Below are 16,008 nucleotides of genomic sequence, written 5' to 3' on the forward strand. Positions count from 1 at the left end.
TTAAATCAATAAGTGTTAATTCTACGACGCGAAAAGCTCGATAGCACCAAATTCTTTTGGTCTATCGGATAGTACCCAGCCGGACTCATATACTATATATATATATTATACATATTACATAGCTATATACTACAACAGTATATGACATATTATATTATATACATATATACATATATTATATATACATATATACATATTATACACTAATATAATATAACGTATATATATATATATACATATATATTACATTATATACATATATACATAATATATATTATTATATATATAATATACATATTACATATAACATAATACTATATATTATACTATTATAATCATATATACATCTATATATATATATAATAATATATAGCATATACTAATTACATAGTATATATATAGGTATATATATATATATATATATATATATAATATATATATATTATAACTAGGCTAGAATACTATCAATAGCACCAACTCTATATCGTGCTATTATTTTTTAGCCTTGGATAAGAAATGGATGGTTAAGGATGATGTGGGCCACCTAGGGGTTGAGTGGGTGGCTGGTGAATTGATAATCTAACGCCGGTAAAAATAATCAGCAGGGTTAAAATCTACGGTGTAAAAACCGATAGCACCAAAATCTTTGGTGCTATCGATTAGTACCCCAATCGGACCTTCCTCCTCTTTCTCTCTCTCTCTCTCTCTTCTCTCTCGTCTCTCTATATATCATATATATATATATATATTATATAATTAATATATAATATTATATATTATATATTATATAATAGTGCGGCTGGTATGATTGTGGTAGCACGAAACGTCGTGCTTCCAAGTCACTGTTTTCGATGATTGGGACTTTTCTAATACGGATGATCAGCTTTCCGGCTTAAACTTAATCTAAAGTATTTAAGTATTCTAGAAATATTAAATTTTTGCGATTTTTTTGATATCATTTGCCTTAATGTTCGAAATGGCCCCTTCAAAATCAACATGCTGAATAAATAAAATCTTACAATTAATTATGATGAGTATGACATTAAAATTTTTAGATCAAAAGATACTGATCTTGTTTTATCTATTAGTTATCAAGAATTTTCTTAATTGAATTTCACGTAATTTTGAATATTTCTACACCGTTTAAACTTGCATAATGGCTCACCATGGCCGTTAAAATTATTGATTGAGCATCCTTAGCATCATTACGGTAAGATATCGAAAAACGATTAAATTTATTTCTAGGTATTTCAAATAGCTCTAGCATCAAGTTTAATTGAGCCGTTGTCGATTCAAAGTTCCAACATCGAAACGACTTGAAGACGGAGGCTCCTGCTTCAAAGCCAGACCAGCTACAAGTATATAACTATATATATATATATATTTCGGACTGGGATGACTATCGATAGCACCAAGGTTTAGGTGCTATCGAGTTTTAACGTTTTAGATTTTATTCCAGTTGATTAGATAAATAACACTTTGATTATGTGTTTATCCGTTATTGTGAGGTGTTACATGTTGCCGCCAGGGACACCCGTCTCTAAAAAATTACCGATTTTGCCCATTCCAATAATACTTCTGTACCGTAACTAACTTTTCTTTTATACCCCTTCATTATAGTTAAATACTTTTTCGTATTTGCCCTTTAAATATCAATTAATTAATTAAATGCACGTCGGAGTTGAGCAGGCGATGAACGGATCGAGATCGATCGCTGAGCTAAACAACCTCGGTGGCTGGAAGGTGTTGTCGAAGCCTGCGGGGCAGGGGTGGTGTTGGAGGTGGAGCAGTGGGAGGTGGTGGTGGGTCTGGGATAGGGATGAGGCCGAGCTTCTTCGGGGGCAGGTACAGGCGGGAGGAGCCGGCCCGCCGAATGCTGGGCGGTGGTGGTGAGCTGCTAGCAACTCGCGGGAGCGGGCGCGGGACCACGGTGCCTCTGGACGTGGGTCGAGCAGTCGGAGCGCGGCTCTATGCAGCAGCCCGCAGCTGCCGGTGGTGCGAGTCTCTTCTTTCGCCTGGTTGCCGCAGTCTTGGCAGGTCGACGACGACACTCCCAGCCATGCCCGCGCCCGCTGCAGATGCCCGACGCGTCGAGCATCGAAGGACGTTACTTCCTCATATAGGGAGATGGCAACAACGGCGTCCGCTAAGGTTAGGCGTTTTGGGCGAGGCGCTGCGGTCGGGAGCGGCGAAGCTGCGGCTGGGGCTGCCAGAACTGAGATGCCGAGGCCGGGCGGCGCCGGGGTTGAAGGTAATGACGGCCAAAGTTGCGGAGAAAAAGAGAGGATAACTTTAAGAAATAGGTAAAAGGTAGGGGACAAATATGTATTTTTATTAGGTTTAACTTTGGATATATTCTTAACCCATTGTTGTAAACCAAGTTAGCTTAATATGGGATAACGCTGGGCGGTATTTTGGAACGGTGGAAACCTATGAGAGGTATTTTTAGAAAGAGATAAAAAGTTAGGGGTAAATGCGGATATTTTCAAACGAATGAAGGGGTATATAGGCCAATTATTTCCCCTATATATATATATATATTTATATATATATATATATATATATATTATATATATTACTATATAATATATATATATAATATATGTATATATATATAGTCGGCTGACGATACTATCGGATAGCACCAACGGGTTGTGGGTGCTATCGAGATTTTTCACCGTTTAGATTTTAACCTAATTGATTACATACTATCGGATAGACCTTTTGTTCTATCGATGTTTTGTTCACCGTTAGATTATCCTGTTGAATTATTTTACCGTTAAATTATATTAAATTCAGCCAACTACACTACTCAAGCCCTTACGGCGGGCCCACATCATTCCTAATTCAACACATTTCTCAATCCAATGAGCTTAAAAATTAATATCACCAATAGCTTGGTGCTATGTTGATATGTATGTTCCAGCCTGAATATCATATATACTATATATATATATACTTATATATATATATAATAGAAGAGAGATCCGTTACGAGGGCTGGCCTCTTGATAGAGAAGTGCTCCGCGGTGCTAGCACTGAGAGATGGTGGGCTTTTGTCATCGGGCGGCAAAATCGGAGATGGAGCCTCGTCCTCTTTTGTACCCCCGTCCTCGCCTTCCCCCTTCGGCTCCCCGAGAGATGAGAAGAGAGAGAGTCTGGTATGCTTCTGGAAGCACGGAGCTTCCGTGCTCTCCAACTCGTTATTCGACGTTGCGGACTTTCGCAATCGACGAGATCGACTCCGTTAAACTTGATTGGAGTATTTGGAAGTACTAGAAAATAAATTTTGTGATTTTTTCGATATCATTTGCCTTAGTGATTGAAGCGGCCCTCAAAATCAATATTTACATGGACGTGGTGAGCTGTTTGCAAGTTTAACGGCTGGTAGAAATATTAAAATCACGTGAACATTTCGATAGAAAAATTTTTATACGTATATAAAACAAGATTAATATTCTGCTGATTTTAAATTTTAATAGTCCATATCATCATAGTTTGTAAGATGTTTTATTTTCAGCCGTGATTTGAGCCCCTTTGTTTCATTAGGCAAATATATCGAATAAACCACAAAATTTTTAATTTCTAGGTACTTCAAATACTCTTTACCTTTTTTTTTTTTTTTTTTTTTTTTTTTTTTTTTTTTTTTTTTTTTTTTTTTTTTTTTTTTTTTTTTTTTTTCTTTTTTTTTTTTATTTTTTTTTTTTTTTTTTTTTTTTTTTTTTTTTTTTTTTTTTTTTTTTTTTTTTTTTTTTTTTTTTTTTTTTTTTTTTTTTTTTTTTTTTTTTTTTTTTTTTTTTTTTTTTTTTTTTTTTTTTTTTTTTTTTTTTTTTTTTTTTCTTTTTTTTTTTTTTTTTTTTTTTTTTTTTTTTTTTTTTTTTTTTTTTTTTTTTTTTTTTTTTTTTTTTTTTTTTTCTTTTTTTTTTTTTTTTTTTTTTTTTTTTTTTTATTTTTTTTTTTTTTTTTTTTTTTTTTTTATTTTTTTTTAACTAAATAAAAAAGAATAAAAAACAACAAACAAAAACCTCAATAAATGAAAAATTTATTTCTTTTTTTTTTTTTTTTTTTTTTTTTTTTTTTTTTTTTTTTATTTTTTTTTTTTTTTTTTTTTTTTTTTTTTTTTTTTTTTTTTTTTTTTTTTTTTTTTTTTTTTTTTTTTTTTTTTTTTTTTTTTTTTTGTGTTTTTTTTTTTTTTTTTTCTTTTTTTTTTTTTTTTTTTTTTTTTTTTTTTTTTTTTTTTTTTTTTTTTTTTTTTTTTTTTTTTTTTTTTTTTTTTTTTTTTTTTTTTTTTTTTTTTTTTTTTTTTTTTTTTTTTTTTTTTTTTTTTTTTTTTTTTTTTTTTTTTTTTTTTTTTTTTTTTTTTTTTTTTTTTTTTTTTTTTTTTTTTTTTTTTTTTTTTTTTTTTTTTTTTTTTTTTTTTTTTTTTTTTTTTTTTTTTTCTTTTTTTTTTTTTTTTTTTTTTTTTTTTTTTTTTTTTTTTTTTTTCTTTTTTTTTTTTTTTTTTTTTTTCTTTTTTTTTTTTTTTTTTTTTTATTTTTTTTTTTTTTTTTTTTTTTTTTTTTTTTTTTTTTTTTCTTTTTTTTTTTTTTTTTTTTTTTTTTTGTTTTTTTTTTTTTTTTTTTTTTTTTTTTTTTTTTTTTTTTTTTTTTTTTTTTTTTTTTTTTTTTTTTTTTTAATTTTTTTTTTTTTTTTTTTTTTTTTTTTTTTTTTTTTTTAATCAGTTTAACGGAATCGATCGTCGATTTGAAAGTCCCAACATCGAAAAACGGACTTGAAAGCACGAGACGGCTCCGTGCTCTCCAGAAAGCACACCAGCTTGCTGCCTCTTTAACCTTTCTAATCCACTCCATCAAGTTTTAGGTGTGTTAGAATGACAGAGGCGGCGGAAGAGATAATTGGAGGAGAAATGATGTCTGCAATTTCTCTTCTCCTTGAATTTTCTCTTCAAGTAGTTCTCTTCCCCCTTTATTCTAATCACCCATACAAACTTGCATGGTGGCTAGAACGTTAAGAAGCACAAAGGGGCTGCGTGTGCCTTGCCTAATAGCACAGTAGCCCTGCTCTATATATATACTATTAGTAGGTCTTGCTGTGCATTAAGCGAGCACGGAGGCCTCCTGCACTCCGTAAAGCCATTTTCGATATGGGCGCTTGTGAATCGACGATGAGATCCGTTAGACTTGATCTAGTAAACCATATATTTGAAGTATCTGCGAAAATAAATTTGCGATTTTCTCTCATCATTTTACCTAGCGCATTCGAAAAGGTTGCAAAACAACGGCTGAAAATAAAATCTTAGCCCCTTCCGCTACAAAAAATTGGTGATACCACTAAAATTTTCAATCAGCGATATTGATCTTGCAAGTAAATAGGGTATAAAGAATATTCTCTATCAAAATTTCATTTGATTGAATACTTTTACACCTATTAACTTGCCACCAAACGAATATATATAACCATATAAAAAATATGATTTTTGAACACTGTCTTTCGATCGATAGGATAAATAATATCGAAAAATCACAAAAATTTATTTTTCTAGATATTTCAATACGCTTAGATCAAATCTAACGGAGCGCCGATCGTCGATTCGAAAGCTCCATTCATCGAAAACGACCTTAGGAGCACGGAGGCCTCTGTGCTTCCTAGATAGCCCCACGAGACTTACTATATATATATATATAATATATATTATTATATATATATATATATATATATATATATATTATATATACTATATAATTTAGCTTCTATACTTTTAAAAGTACCGAAGTTATTTATGGCTGTGTAGATTTTTAGCCGTTGGATTTAAAAATATTACGGTTAGGATGATGTGGGCCCCCTAGAGGTGGAGGTGGGGTGGTTGGTGAATATTATAATCTATGGTTGAAAACTTATTTTCGAAGTAGACTAGAGTCTACGGTAAAAAACCTTACAACCACCCATGTGCTTGGTGCTTTCTACAATGCCCACCATTAGCGACATCAATATATATTATATCATATATTACTATACCCTATTACCATATATATACATATATATATACATAATCATTACTACTTTATATACTTACTAACCGTATTAACCTATCTATATATAGTGAGCCTAGTCCCCATTACCTACTCGCATCATCGACAAACGGGCCTCCTCCGTTGCCAACCATTTGTTTTTTCATGTTGAGTACCCTCGTGGTTTCAAAAGTAGTATCACTCGTATAGTACCGCCTTTGGCTTCGCACATTCTCACTCTTTACGTACCCTGGTGCCGCTTCCTTAAACAAACCAATAAATACCGGTACTAACCTTCGATACAAAATAGAAACTATTAGCGACTTATACTGATCACAAAATAAACCACAAGAATGGCCACTCTCGATACTCACTTTAAACATAGGGCTACTTAAAGTGAGCAAAGTGCGAAACACAGTGCGGTACCTTAACATGATACACTTTTAAACCTAGAGATGTCAACGCCGGTCGGATTCGGACTGCGGACTTGTTTAAACCCGAACCCGAACGCCGACTACCAAACCCCGCGAGACGCTGAACCCGAACCCGAAACCGGCGGATTTCTAAAATCCCATATCCTCGAAACCCGAATACGCCGACCAAAAATCCGAAACCCGGAACCCGTTCCGAACCACGAACCCCGAAAATTTCGAACCCGAAACAATTATTTCTTTTTTCAATATTTCAACAAATAGTATTATATTAAATCTTAAATTTTTAAAATAAAATTCAAATTAACATCAAATTTTATATAATACTATATACTACTATATAATACAAAATAAATTCGGGGTTCGGTCTGGGTTCGCGATTCAGGTCGGGCACACCGGGTACAAGGTCAAATCCATTATCCGTCAATTCCATGATCTCTCATAGTTCCACTCGGTATATATCCGTTTCATTCGGGTTCGGGTTCGGCATAAAATTTCGGATTCCGATACCCATTGACATCCCTACTTTAAACCTAGGTACTAAATGAAAAAGTACGAAACCACATGGGGATTTTTGAAAGTGTTCCAATATAGTTATATATAGAGAGAAGAGTCAGAGTGGCTGGTGATGCTTCTAAGTACGGAGCCCTCGTGCTTCCAAGTTGCTTTCGATAGTTCGGACTTTCGAACTCTGACGATCGGCTCCGTTAGAGTTTGATCTAGAGTATTTGCACAGTACCTAGAAATAAATTTTGTGAGTTTTTCGATATTTATTGGCCTATGGATCAAAGAGCTCAAATGCCAATAATTTTAACAGCTGTGCGTGAGCCGTTTGCAATGTTTTAACGGTGTAGAAATATCAATATACTATGAATTTTGCACTAAAATTTGAATGACCAATAAAAAAAGTTCAATAACTTTGATCTAAAATTTTAATCTCATATCATTATATTTTGTAAGATTTTTATTTTCAGCCTGCGCTTGATTTTGAGCACTTCGTTACTAGGCCAAATTGATTTGAGCAACTTCCAGAAGCATACATATCGGTAGCACGGAGGCGCTCCGCTGCTACCAAGTTGTTTTCGCAAGATCGCCGGCTTCCAAATCGACGATCGGCTCCGTTAGACTTATCTACAACTATTAAAGTATTAGAAACTCAAATTTTATAATTTTTCACACGATATCATTTACCTAGTGAAAACAAGTAGTCTAAAACTGACGCCCAACACTCGCAAAACATGAAAATTTCATAAAAAATCGACCATGATAAGATTTAAATATCAAGATCAGAAATTATACGATCTTATTCTAATAGTGAACAAGAATTGTTCATAAAATTTTCATCGGGATTATTGAATTGTTTTACACCGTTAAACTCTCAAACACACCATAGTCGGCATTAAAATTGATCAATGTTTTAGATCTTTGATCACCTAGTCAAATGCATGTTGAAAAAATTCTGAAATTAGATTTTCACAAGTGCTTCGTGCTATTAATAGCATTGTAGCCGGACTCTTCTCTCTCTCTCTCTCTCTTCTCTCTCTCTCTCCGTCTCTCTCTCTCTCTCTTCTCTCTCTCTCTCTCTCGGTATATATATATATATATATAATATAGGTAAGTACTTCAGATTTACACTATATAAATCTTGCATTTATTTGTTCTTAATCAGCATGTTTAGATTTCAACGTTGACCTCCTACCGCCCCAGGCCCGACCCTCAAGAATAAATGCAAAAACAAACGCATACCAGGGACGAACCAAGGTATATAATAATATATAAAGTCTTAACAAACCAACCACCGCCCACCACACACACCCAACAACCGCACCCCCCAACAATGCATAAAAATATTTGGACTCAATCACAAAAACGATATATCCCGCTCCACACAACTAAAAAAACTATCCCAAACCCCCACATACAGTGAAACCTACCCAACCACACACATTAACTACTCCAACAACACAACAACACACAATAATCATAAATAAGAACTCGCCGCGCGTGACGCGTTTGGCACACGCCCTCACACTCCCGCTCTATACACAATATCAACCACTCACGCTGACAACACCTTCTTGATACCGTAAACATCTTTCCTACTACCTACTCACTAACAACACCAAGATTCCAAGCTCACTCTCCTCCCCCGCACTACTCTAACCCCCAATCTCCCGCCCTTTACGACCTCCCGCTCCAATCACCCTCACTCACTATTATTGCTAAGCACTCTTTTATATTCCAGCCGGATTGACCTTCTTTTACGACGCCTCCGCCCTCACTCCACTTAGCCGCCACGACTACTCATCCCCGGAAAAAACTTCCATCAAACTCACTTACTTTCTACCCCCCGCCAGGTACCCTTTCCCAAAGTACCTCCTACGGATACAACGTGCTACTCTCAACCGCGCCACCGCCACCCGCCGCCACTCACATGCTCGCATTCACAACACGCTCCCCCACACTCCCGAAAACGACCCTCTCCTCGGACACGCACGCCCGCCACGCCCGCTCCCCCCACTCCAGCTTTACGAAAGCACTACAGCCAGCTAATCCTATACTACTTACTATATATATAATATAATAATATAATACTATTTCTAACTGTCCTATATATATAGCAAGCTTGCAGCCCCTCATGATATTTTCACCAAGTATCCGGACCATCGCATCCGCTGGCGTATTACGGTTTCTAAGCCATCCTGGCATCTACAGTTTTCTGCACTTATATAAGTAGCCATTCTGGCATTACAACACTACTTCCATTAAACCCTTACACCATCCACCCTACCACCACCATTCACCCACCGATCATCCTCCAACCCTCAACTCTTCCCCATCCCCCCAAAAGGGCTAAAAACACCCAAGCAATCACCCCATATACTTTTACAAGTATTCCAAATAGCCCCTACCTCAACTATAACTATGAATATATATAAGATGAGCCTACTCATGCTAATCGGAGCGACACGCAGCCTTCCGTGCCTTCCAGCTCCATTTTCGATGTTACGCGACTTTTGAATCGCTCGATCGGGCTCCGTTCAACTTGATCCTGAGAGTATTTCGGAGTACCCAAGACAACATAAATTTCTATCTTTTTTCACCTATCATTTGCCCTAGCTGCCATCGACCATGGGGCGCCATCAAAATCAAAACAACATCCTTCACATGGCCCCGTACGCCTGCCACCGTTCTGCAGCTCTTAACCGGTTGTAGAAATACCTTAAATCACGTGAAAATTTGATCAGAACAATCTCTCCTCCCTAACTACTATCACAACAACATCAACTCATCTCTTGATTTCAAAATTTCAATGTCCTATCCTTATACATTTTTGCTTAAAATTTTATTTTCACGCGTTGATCTTCCTGAGCCCCCTGTTCCACCTAGACAACTCGATCATCATACAAATTATAAACTTCAATTCTAGGTACTCACAATACCTCTAGATCAACCGTTTCCGACGGCCCGGACTGACGACTTTCGAAGTCGCCAGACATCAGAAAACGAGCCTGGAAGCATCGGAAGGCTCCGACTTGCCGCATAGGCATAGTAGCCTCACGTATATATATATATATATATATATATATATATATATATATATATAGGGGCATTTGCCTATATACCCCTAAAAAGTTTTCGGTTTTCTTTTTTACCCCTCTTAGAAGGCTAATGTTGAAAATACTCTTCTTATGTTCCAAGTTCTTCCTAATATACCCCTGGAGTTAAATTCCGTTAGTAAGGTGTTACAGTTGCCGTCATCTCTAAAAAATTATCATTTTGCCATTCCAATATACCTTTGTACCGTAACTAACTTTTCTTATATACCCTTCATATAGTAAATACTTTTCTTATTTACCCTTCAAATATCAATTAATTAATTAAGCACGTCGGGAGTGAGCAGATGAACCGATGAGATCGATCGCAGCTAAACCAACCATGGTGGCTGGAGGTGGTGTCGAAGCTGCGGGGAGGGGTGGTGTTGGAGGTGGAGGTGTGGGAGGTGGTGGTGGTCTGGGAAGGGATGAGGCGAGGCTTCTTGGGGCCGGAGGTAGAGGCGGAGCAGCCGGCGCCGAGGCTGGTGGTGGTGGTGAGCTGCTAGCGCTCGCGGCGGCGGGCGGTGGGGACCCACGTGCTCTGGACGTGGGTCGAGCAGTCGAAGCCGCGGCTCTTGCAGCACGTCCGGCAGCGCCGGTGGGTGCAGTCCTTCTTCGCCTGGTTGCTGCAATCTTAGCAGGTCGACGACGACCCTGTCAGCCCGATCCTCGCGCCGCTGAGGATGCCCGACGCGTCGAGCATCGAGACGGGCTTCCTCATATAGGAGATGGCAACAACGGGTCCGCTAAGGTTAGGGTTTTGGGCGAGCTGCGGGGGAGGGAGCTGCGGCTGGGGCTGCCAGAACTGGATGCCGGAGGCGGGGGCGCCGGGCTTGAAGGTAATGAGGCCAAGTTGGAGAAAAAGAGAGGATAACTTAAGGAAATAGTTTAATAAGGTAGGGACAAAATATGTATTTTTATTAGGTTTTAACTTTGGTATATATTTAACTCATGTTTAACCCAAGTTAGCTTAATAGGGGATAACTGCGGGGGTATTTTGGATAACGGTGGAACATATAAGAGGTATTTTAGAAAGAGAAAAAAGTAGGGGTAAATCGGATATTTTCAAGTTAGCTTAATAGTTGAATTTCAAATTACAACCAAACTGTAAATTTGAATTCAAAACAACATTTAAAACTTTATAAATCAAATTCATTTTTTTAAAATATAAAACACAAATTTAAAATAAAACTTTTAGTTCCAAGTCAAAATTTTTTTTTGCAGGATACTTAACAAATTNTTGGGTATCATATAATTTTGTAAGTTATCAGAGTAAATAAGATATTTAATATTTAAAGAATGCTGACAAATTTGGTATATACTATTAATTTTTTTTCCAATATTGTCATGTCAACTAATTCAAATTGGTAACCTGTTTAACAAGTTACTTCATGTAAAATCCAACTATGCCATTTACTAATTAAGAGATTATATTTTAATATTTATTGTGTATTGAAGTATTCCTCATATATATATATATATGAATAGTTTACTTTGCCTAAGGGTGTGTTTGGATCCCTATAAAACTGGTTCGAAAATTTTTTTTCGGTTGAAAATATTTTTTCTAACGTTTGGTTGCTTGTAAAAAATCATTTTGGTAAATTTTTTTTACAAATTATTTGAAAAACACGAGTTTTTGCCCCGGAAAACAAAAACCCATTGATGAAGAAACGCGGCTCAAGAGCTTTGAGAACGTGCTCCACGAGGTCATCCTCGCCTAGTGGACCACTCATATATATATATATATATTTATATATATTATATATTAATATATATATATATATATATATATATATATATATATGAGAGGAGAAAAAGAAATTATTATATATATTTTTATATTTTTATTTATAATATATATATTTTTTATTATATGGTATTATATACATATTTTTACATATATATATTATATTACTTCCAATCATATAATATAATTTTGAATATTATTTAATTTATATTTAAAGTTATAATACTAACCTATGTAGTTGATAATTATTATATTATCATATATATACTTAAATAAATATTAATATTATGTATTTTATTAATTATATATAATTTTATTTCATATTATATATATTATAATATTATATTATAATAATATTTATAATATACTAATATTATAGAGTGGAAAAATATATATTATATATATTATACTATAATAATATAATCTTTTTTTTCCATAAATCGAACAAGCGTAAAATTTATTTTCTTTCAAAATTTTTTTGGACAAAAAATTAATTTTCACAGATTTACGAAAAGCCAAACGACACCTAATTAACATTGCAAAGAAAATAAACAGCTAAAACAATTGACTAAGGATGCAAATAGATTTAGGTTGTTGGAGCTTTCGCCTTGATCCGTTATGAATGGGACTGTAAGTGAGAGTTAGAAATTAAAAAAATAATGATAATCTCTCGTGAATTCGAATCCGTCCCAATCTACTAACGAAATGGTGCGAAAAGTAGGGAGGCCTCTTCTTCCCTTTAATTCGCTCTGATCGATAAATGTTTCGCCAAAAACTCTGCGTTCCAAATAAAGTGTTAAGTAAAAACAAAAAAAATGATAAAAGTTAATGAGTCTCAAATTCGATTCAGGCGAAATCCGCTCCATTTGCATCGCTACAACCGACCACTTTGAGAGATGAGAACAAAGGGTATATCCGTAATTTTGTCTTAAAGTCTTGGTAGACTTTGACCGTCAAAGTCAAGTAAACAATTCATACATGGCCCCACCAACAACATAAAGAACGGCTGAAGTGTTCATCACAATTTACAATTGTAGCGTCGCCATTGACCCAAAAGAAATGAGGAGGAACTTCCACTTTAAATATTCCAATATTTTATCTTTTTTTTTCGTTAAATATAAAATATTAAAATATTATTCTTTATTCATTAAATTTTTTAACATAAAAAATTAATTTATATTAATATCAAAGTAAAAAAAAATTATAATTTATTTAATTTTTGTCTATATTCTTTCAGTATATGTCTTAAACTCACAGAAAAGAAGATAAATTGTTGTTTCATCAGCAGCCAAATATTACTTTTTTTTCTTTTTTCGAGTCTTTTGTGATGTAAACACAGCTTAGTTCTCACACTAACGAAAGCATATGAATTGATTACTTTTCTAAACATAAATAGGTATAAAATAGTTTGTGCCCAATGGGATAACATTATTTATTCAAAAAGAAAGCATTTTTTCTTTTTGAACTTGTTTACTCACCAAACGTTGAATGACTTTATTATCGGATCATCGGCGCTAACCATTAATTTTAAAAATTCGAGCGGCTAAAAATACGTAAAGCGTCGGACACAGCACCCATGGTGCCCGACGGGATAACATTAGTTATTCAAAAAGAAAGCGTTTTTCCTCTTTGAACTTGTTTACTCACCAAGTGTTAAATGACTTTATTGTCGGATCGTCGGCGCTAACTATTAATTCCAAAAGTTCAAGCGGTTAGAAATACGCAACTAATTTACTTAAAACGTGTTATATTTGGTTCTGTACGCTTGAGAAGCCGTGACTTGAATTAAGCTTGAGAGTTCTTGGTTCTGTACGCTCAAGGAGCCGGCCTTATTATGTCATGCTAATTAATTAAAGGTGGGGTTGCTTGCTTCCGCGGAGTTGTGATGCACTAATTAATTAAGTGGCTTGTGATGGTGTACGGTGGCAGCAACACCATTAGCCAATGTGCATGGTGCCGTACATCCTTATTTTTGGTGAGCCGAGCCAAGATATATTATCAAGACGTGCTAAGAAGGTGTCGTATGCGGTAACGCGCGTCGAATATATATTTACTTTGGTTTTCGGTTTTCTTCGAGAGATCTTCTTTGTACTCCGCCTTTTCGACATTAATAAATTATTTGCTCCGTCTTCGCCCGTGGACGTAGGCCGTTGGCCGAACTACGTAAATATCGGTGTATTCTTTCCGCTTATCTTTTCGTTTCCTGCATTAAATTATTTTCTGGATCTATTTTTCACAGTTCCGATTTTAACAAAGCGTATAGATATAGCACCCACGGATCTCGATTATGACTCGACCCAACCAGCCTCACATCACTTCGAACATGACTCGGTCCATCCAGACTCACGCCATTTCGAATATGACTTGACTCAATATGACCTCCCGCCACAAGGCAAGATGCTGATCTATTTAAATCAATAATCTCCGCTTCAGCACCTGGACGCATTTGCAGTATGCAGGAATCGAACCCGTGATCTTTGTCTCTAATATCACTTGTCGGATCGTTGGTGCTAACCATTAATCCCCAAAACTCGAGCTGTTAGAAATATACAACGAATTCACATAAAGGATACAGATATAGCGCACATGAATCTCGATTGTGACTCGGCTCAACCAGGCTCACGCCATTTCGAGCATGACTCGGCCCACCCAGTCTCACGCCACCTCGAATATGACTCGGCCCACCCAGTCTCACACCATTTCGAACATGACTCGGCCCAACATGACCTCTCGCCACAGGGCAGTATACTGGCCCATTTAAGCCAACATTGATTTGCTATCAAATTTTCGAGTCAATTTCAAAATTCTTTAATTCACCTGTACGAATATGTCCAATTTTTTACTGCCGCAAAATTAGAAAATTTTTTAATTATTTTTGTTAACACAACATAATATTTCAACAAACATTTTGATCGTGGAACATAGTAATTTATTTGGTATTTGAGTGTTTGTTATATATATATATATATATATATATATATATAGAGAGAGAGAGAGAGAGAGTTAGTCTCCTATACTATTTATAGTACCGGGACTCCGGTTCTATAGTCTCATTTTCAATTTTAGGGTGTTCAAATCCACGATCCACACGTTAAAAGTGATTTAGGGTATTTAAAATTTTTAGAAATAAAATTTTATATTTTTTCGACATAGTTTACTTTGTAATCAAATTATTTTAAAATTGTCAATTTTCAATGATTACTATGGCGAGTTTGGAGTTTAACGGTGTAGAAGAATTTAAATTTCTTTAAATTTTGATAGAAAATATTTTAAACTATCTAGATTAAGATTAACATTCTTGATCTTGAATTTAAAAGTCCTATACTCAAATTTTAAAGATTATACAATTTCAACCGTCCATCTTAACATAAATTATTTACTAAGTAAACGATGTCGAAAAAATTTAAAATTTTATTTCTAAGAACTTTATATACTCTATATCATATTTTACGGTATGGATCGTTAATTTGAATACCCTAAGATCAAAAACAAGACAAAAGTACCGGAGCTCCGGTACTATGATAGTATAGTAGCTCCGGTACTATAGATAGTATAGTAGCCTAACTTTATATATATATATATATATATAGAGAGAGAGAGAGAGAGAGAGAGAGAGAGAGAGAGAGAGGCTGGTATGCGTCTGACAGTACGAAGTCCTCTGTGTTTTCAAGTGGATGTTGGGACTTTCAAATTAACGATCGGCTCCGTTAGACCAGATCTAGAGTATTTGAATTACCTAAAAAATAAATTTCATGATTTTTCGATATCATTTGCCTAGTGATCGAAGGGGCTCAAATTAATAATTTTAATGGCCATGATGAGCCGTTTACAAGTTTAACGGTGGAAAAATATTCAAATCACGTGAAATTTTGATGAAAATTTTTTTATACTATATATAACAAGGTCAATATTTTTGATCTAAAATTTTAATATCATATCATCACATTTTATAAGATTTTTATTTNCATTAAATTTGACAATCGGCTCTGTTAAGTATAATTTATGCTATTAGAACTATTTAGAAATTAAATTTTATAATTTTTAATATTATTTACTAAGTGATTAAAGGGTCGCAAAAATAACTATTTTAATGACAAATGTTGCACTTTTGTAAGTTCAATGGTACAGAACAATCTAAATTAAGAGAAATTTTTTGTAGAAATCCAATTTATAATCACGAGTAAGATCAATATTTCTAATTTGAAATTTAAATCTTATTTCACTATT

The 16,008-nt window shown here is 34.4% G+C and overlaps 1 protein-coding gene across 1 annotated transcript; it reads left to right on the forward strand.

Annotated features, from left to right (window-relative positions):
• Positions 10,378-10,908, forward strand: LOC109727583 (PE-PGRS family protein PE_PGRS26-like). Its single transcript, XM_020257739.1, has one exon. It carries the CDS (start codon positions 10,378-10,380, stop codon positions 10,906-10,908), a length of 531 nt encoding a protein of 176 aa, XP_020113328.1.

The sequence above is a fragment of the Ananas comosus genome, linkage group 2 (genome assembly GCF_001540865.1).
Source record: "Ananas comosus cultivar F153 linkage group 2, ASM154086v1, whole genome shotgun sequence".
Taxonomy (NCBI): domain Eukaryota; kingdom Viridiplantae; phylum Streptophyta; class Magnoliopsida; order Poales; family Bromeliaceae; genus Ananas; species Ananas comosus.

Bases quoted from the DNA above. Each gene is read 5' to 3' on its own strand.
- LOC109727583 (XM_020257739.1), top strand. From the start codon at position 10,378: ATGGTGGCTGGAGGTGGTGTCGAAGCTGCGGGGAGGGGTGGTGTTGGA.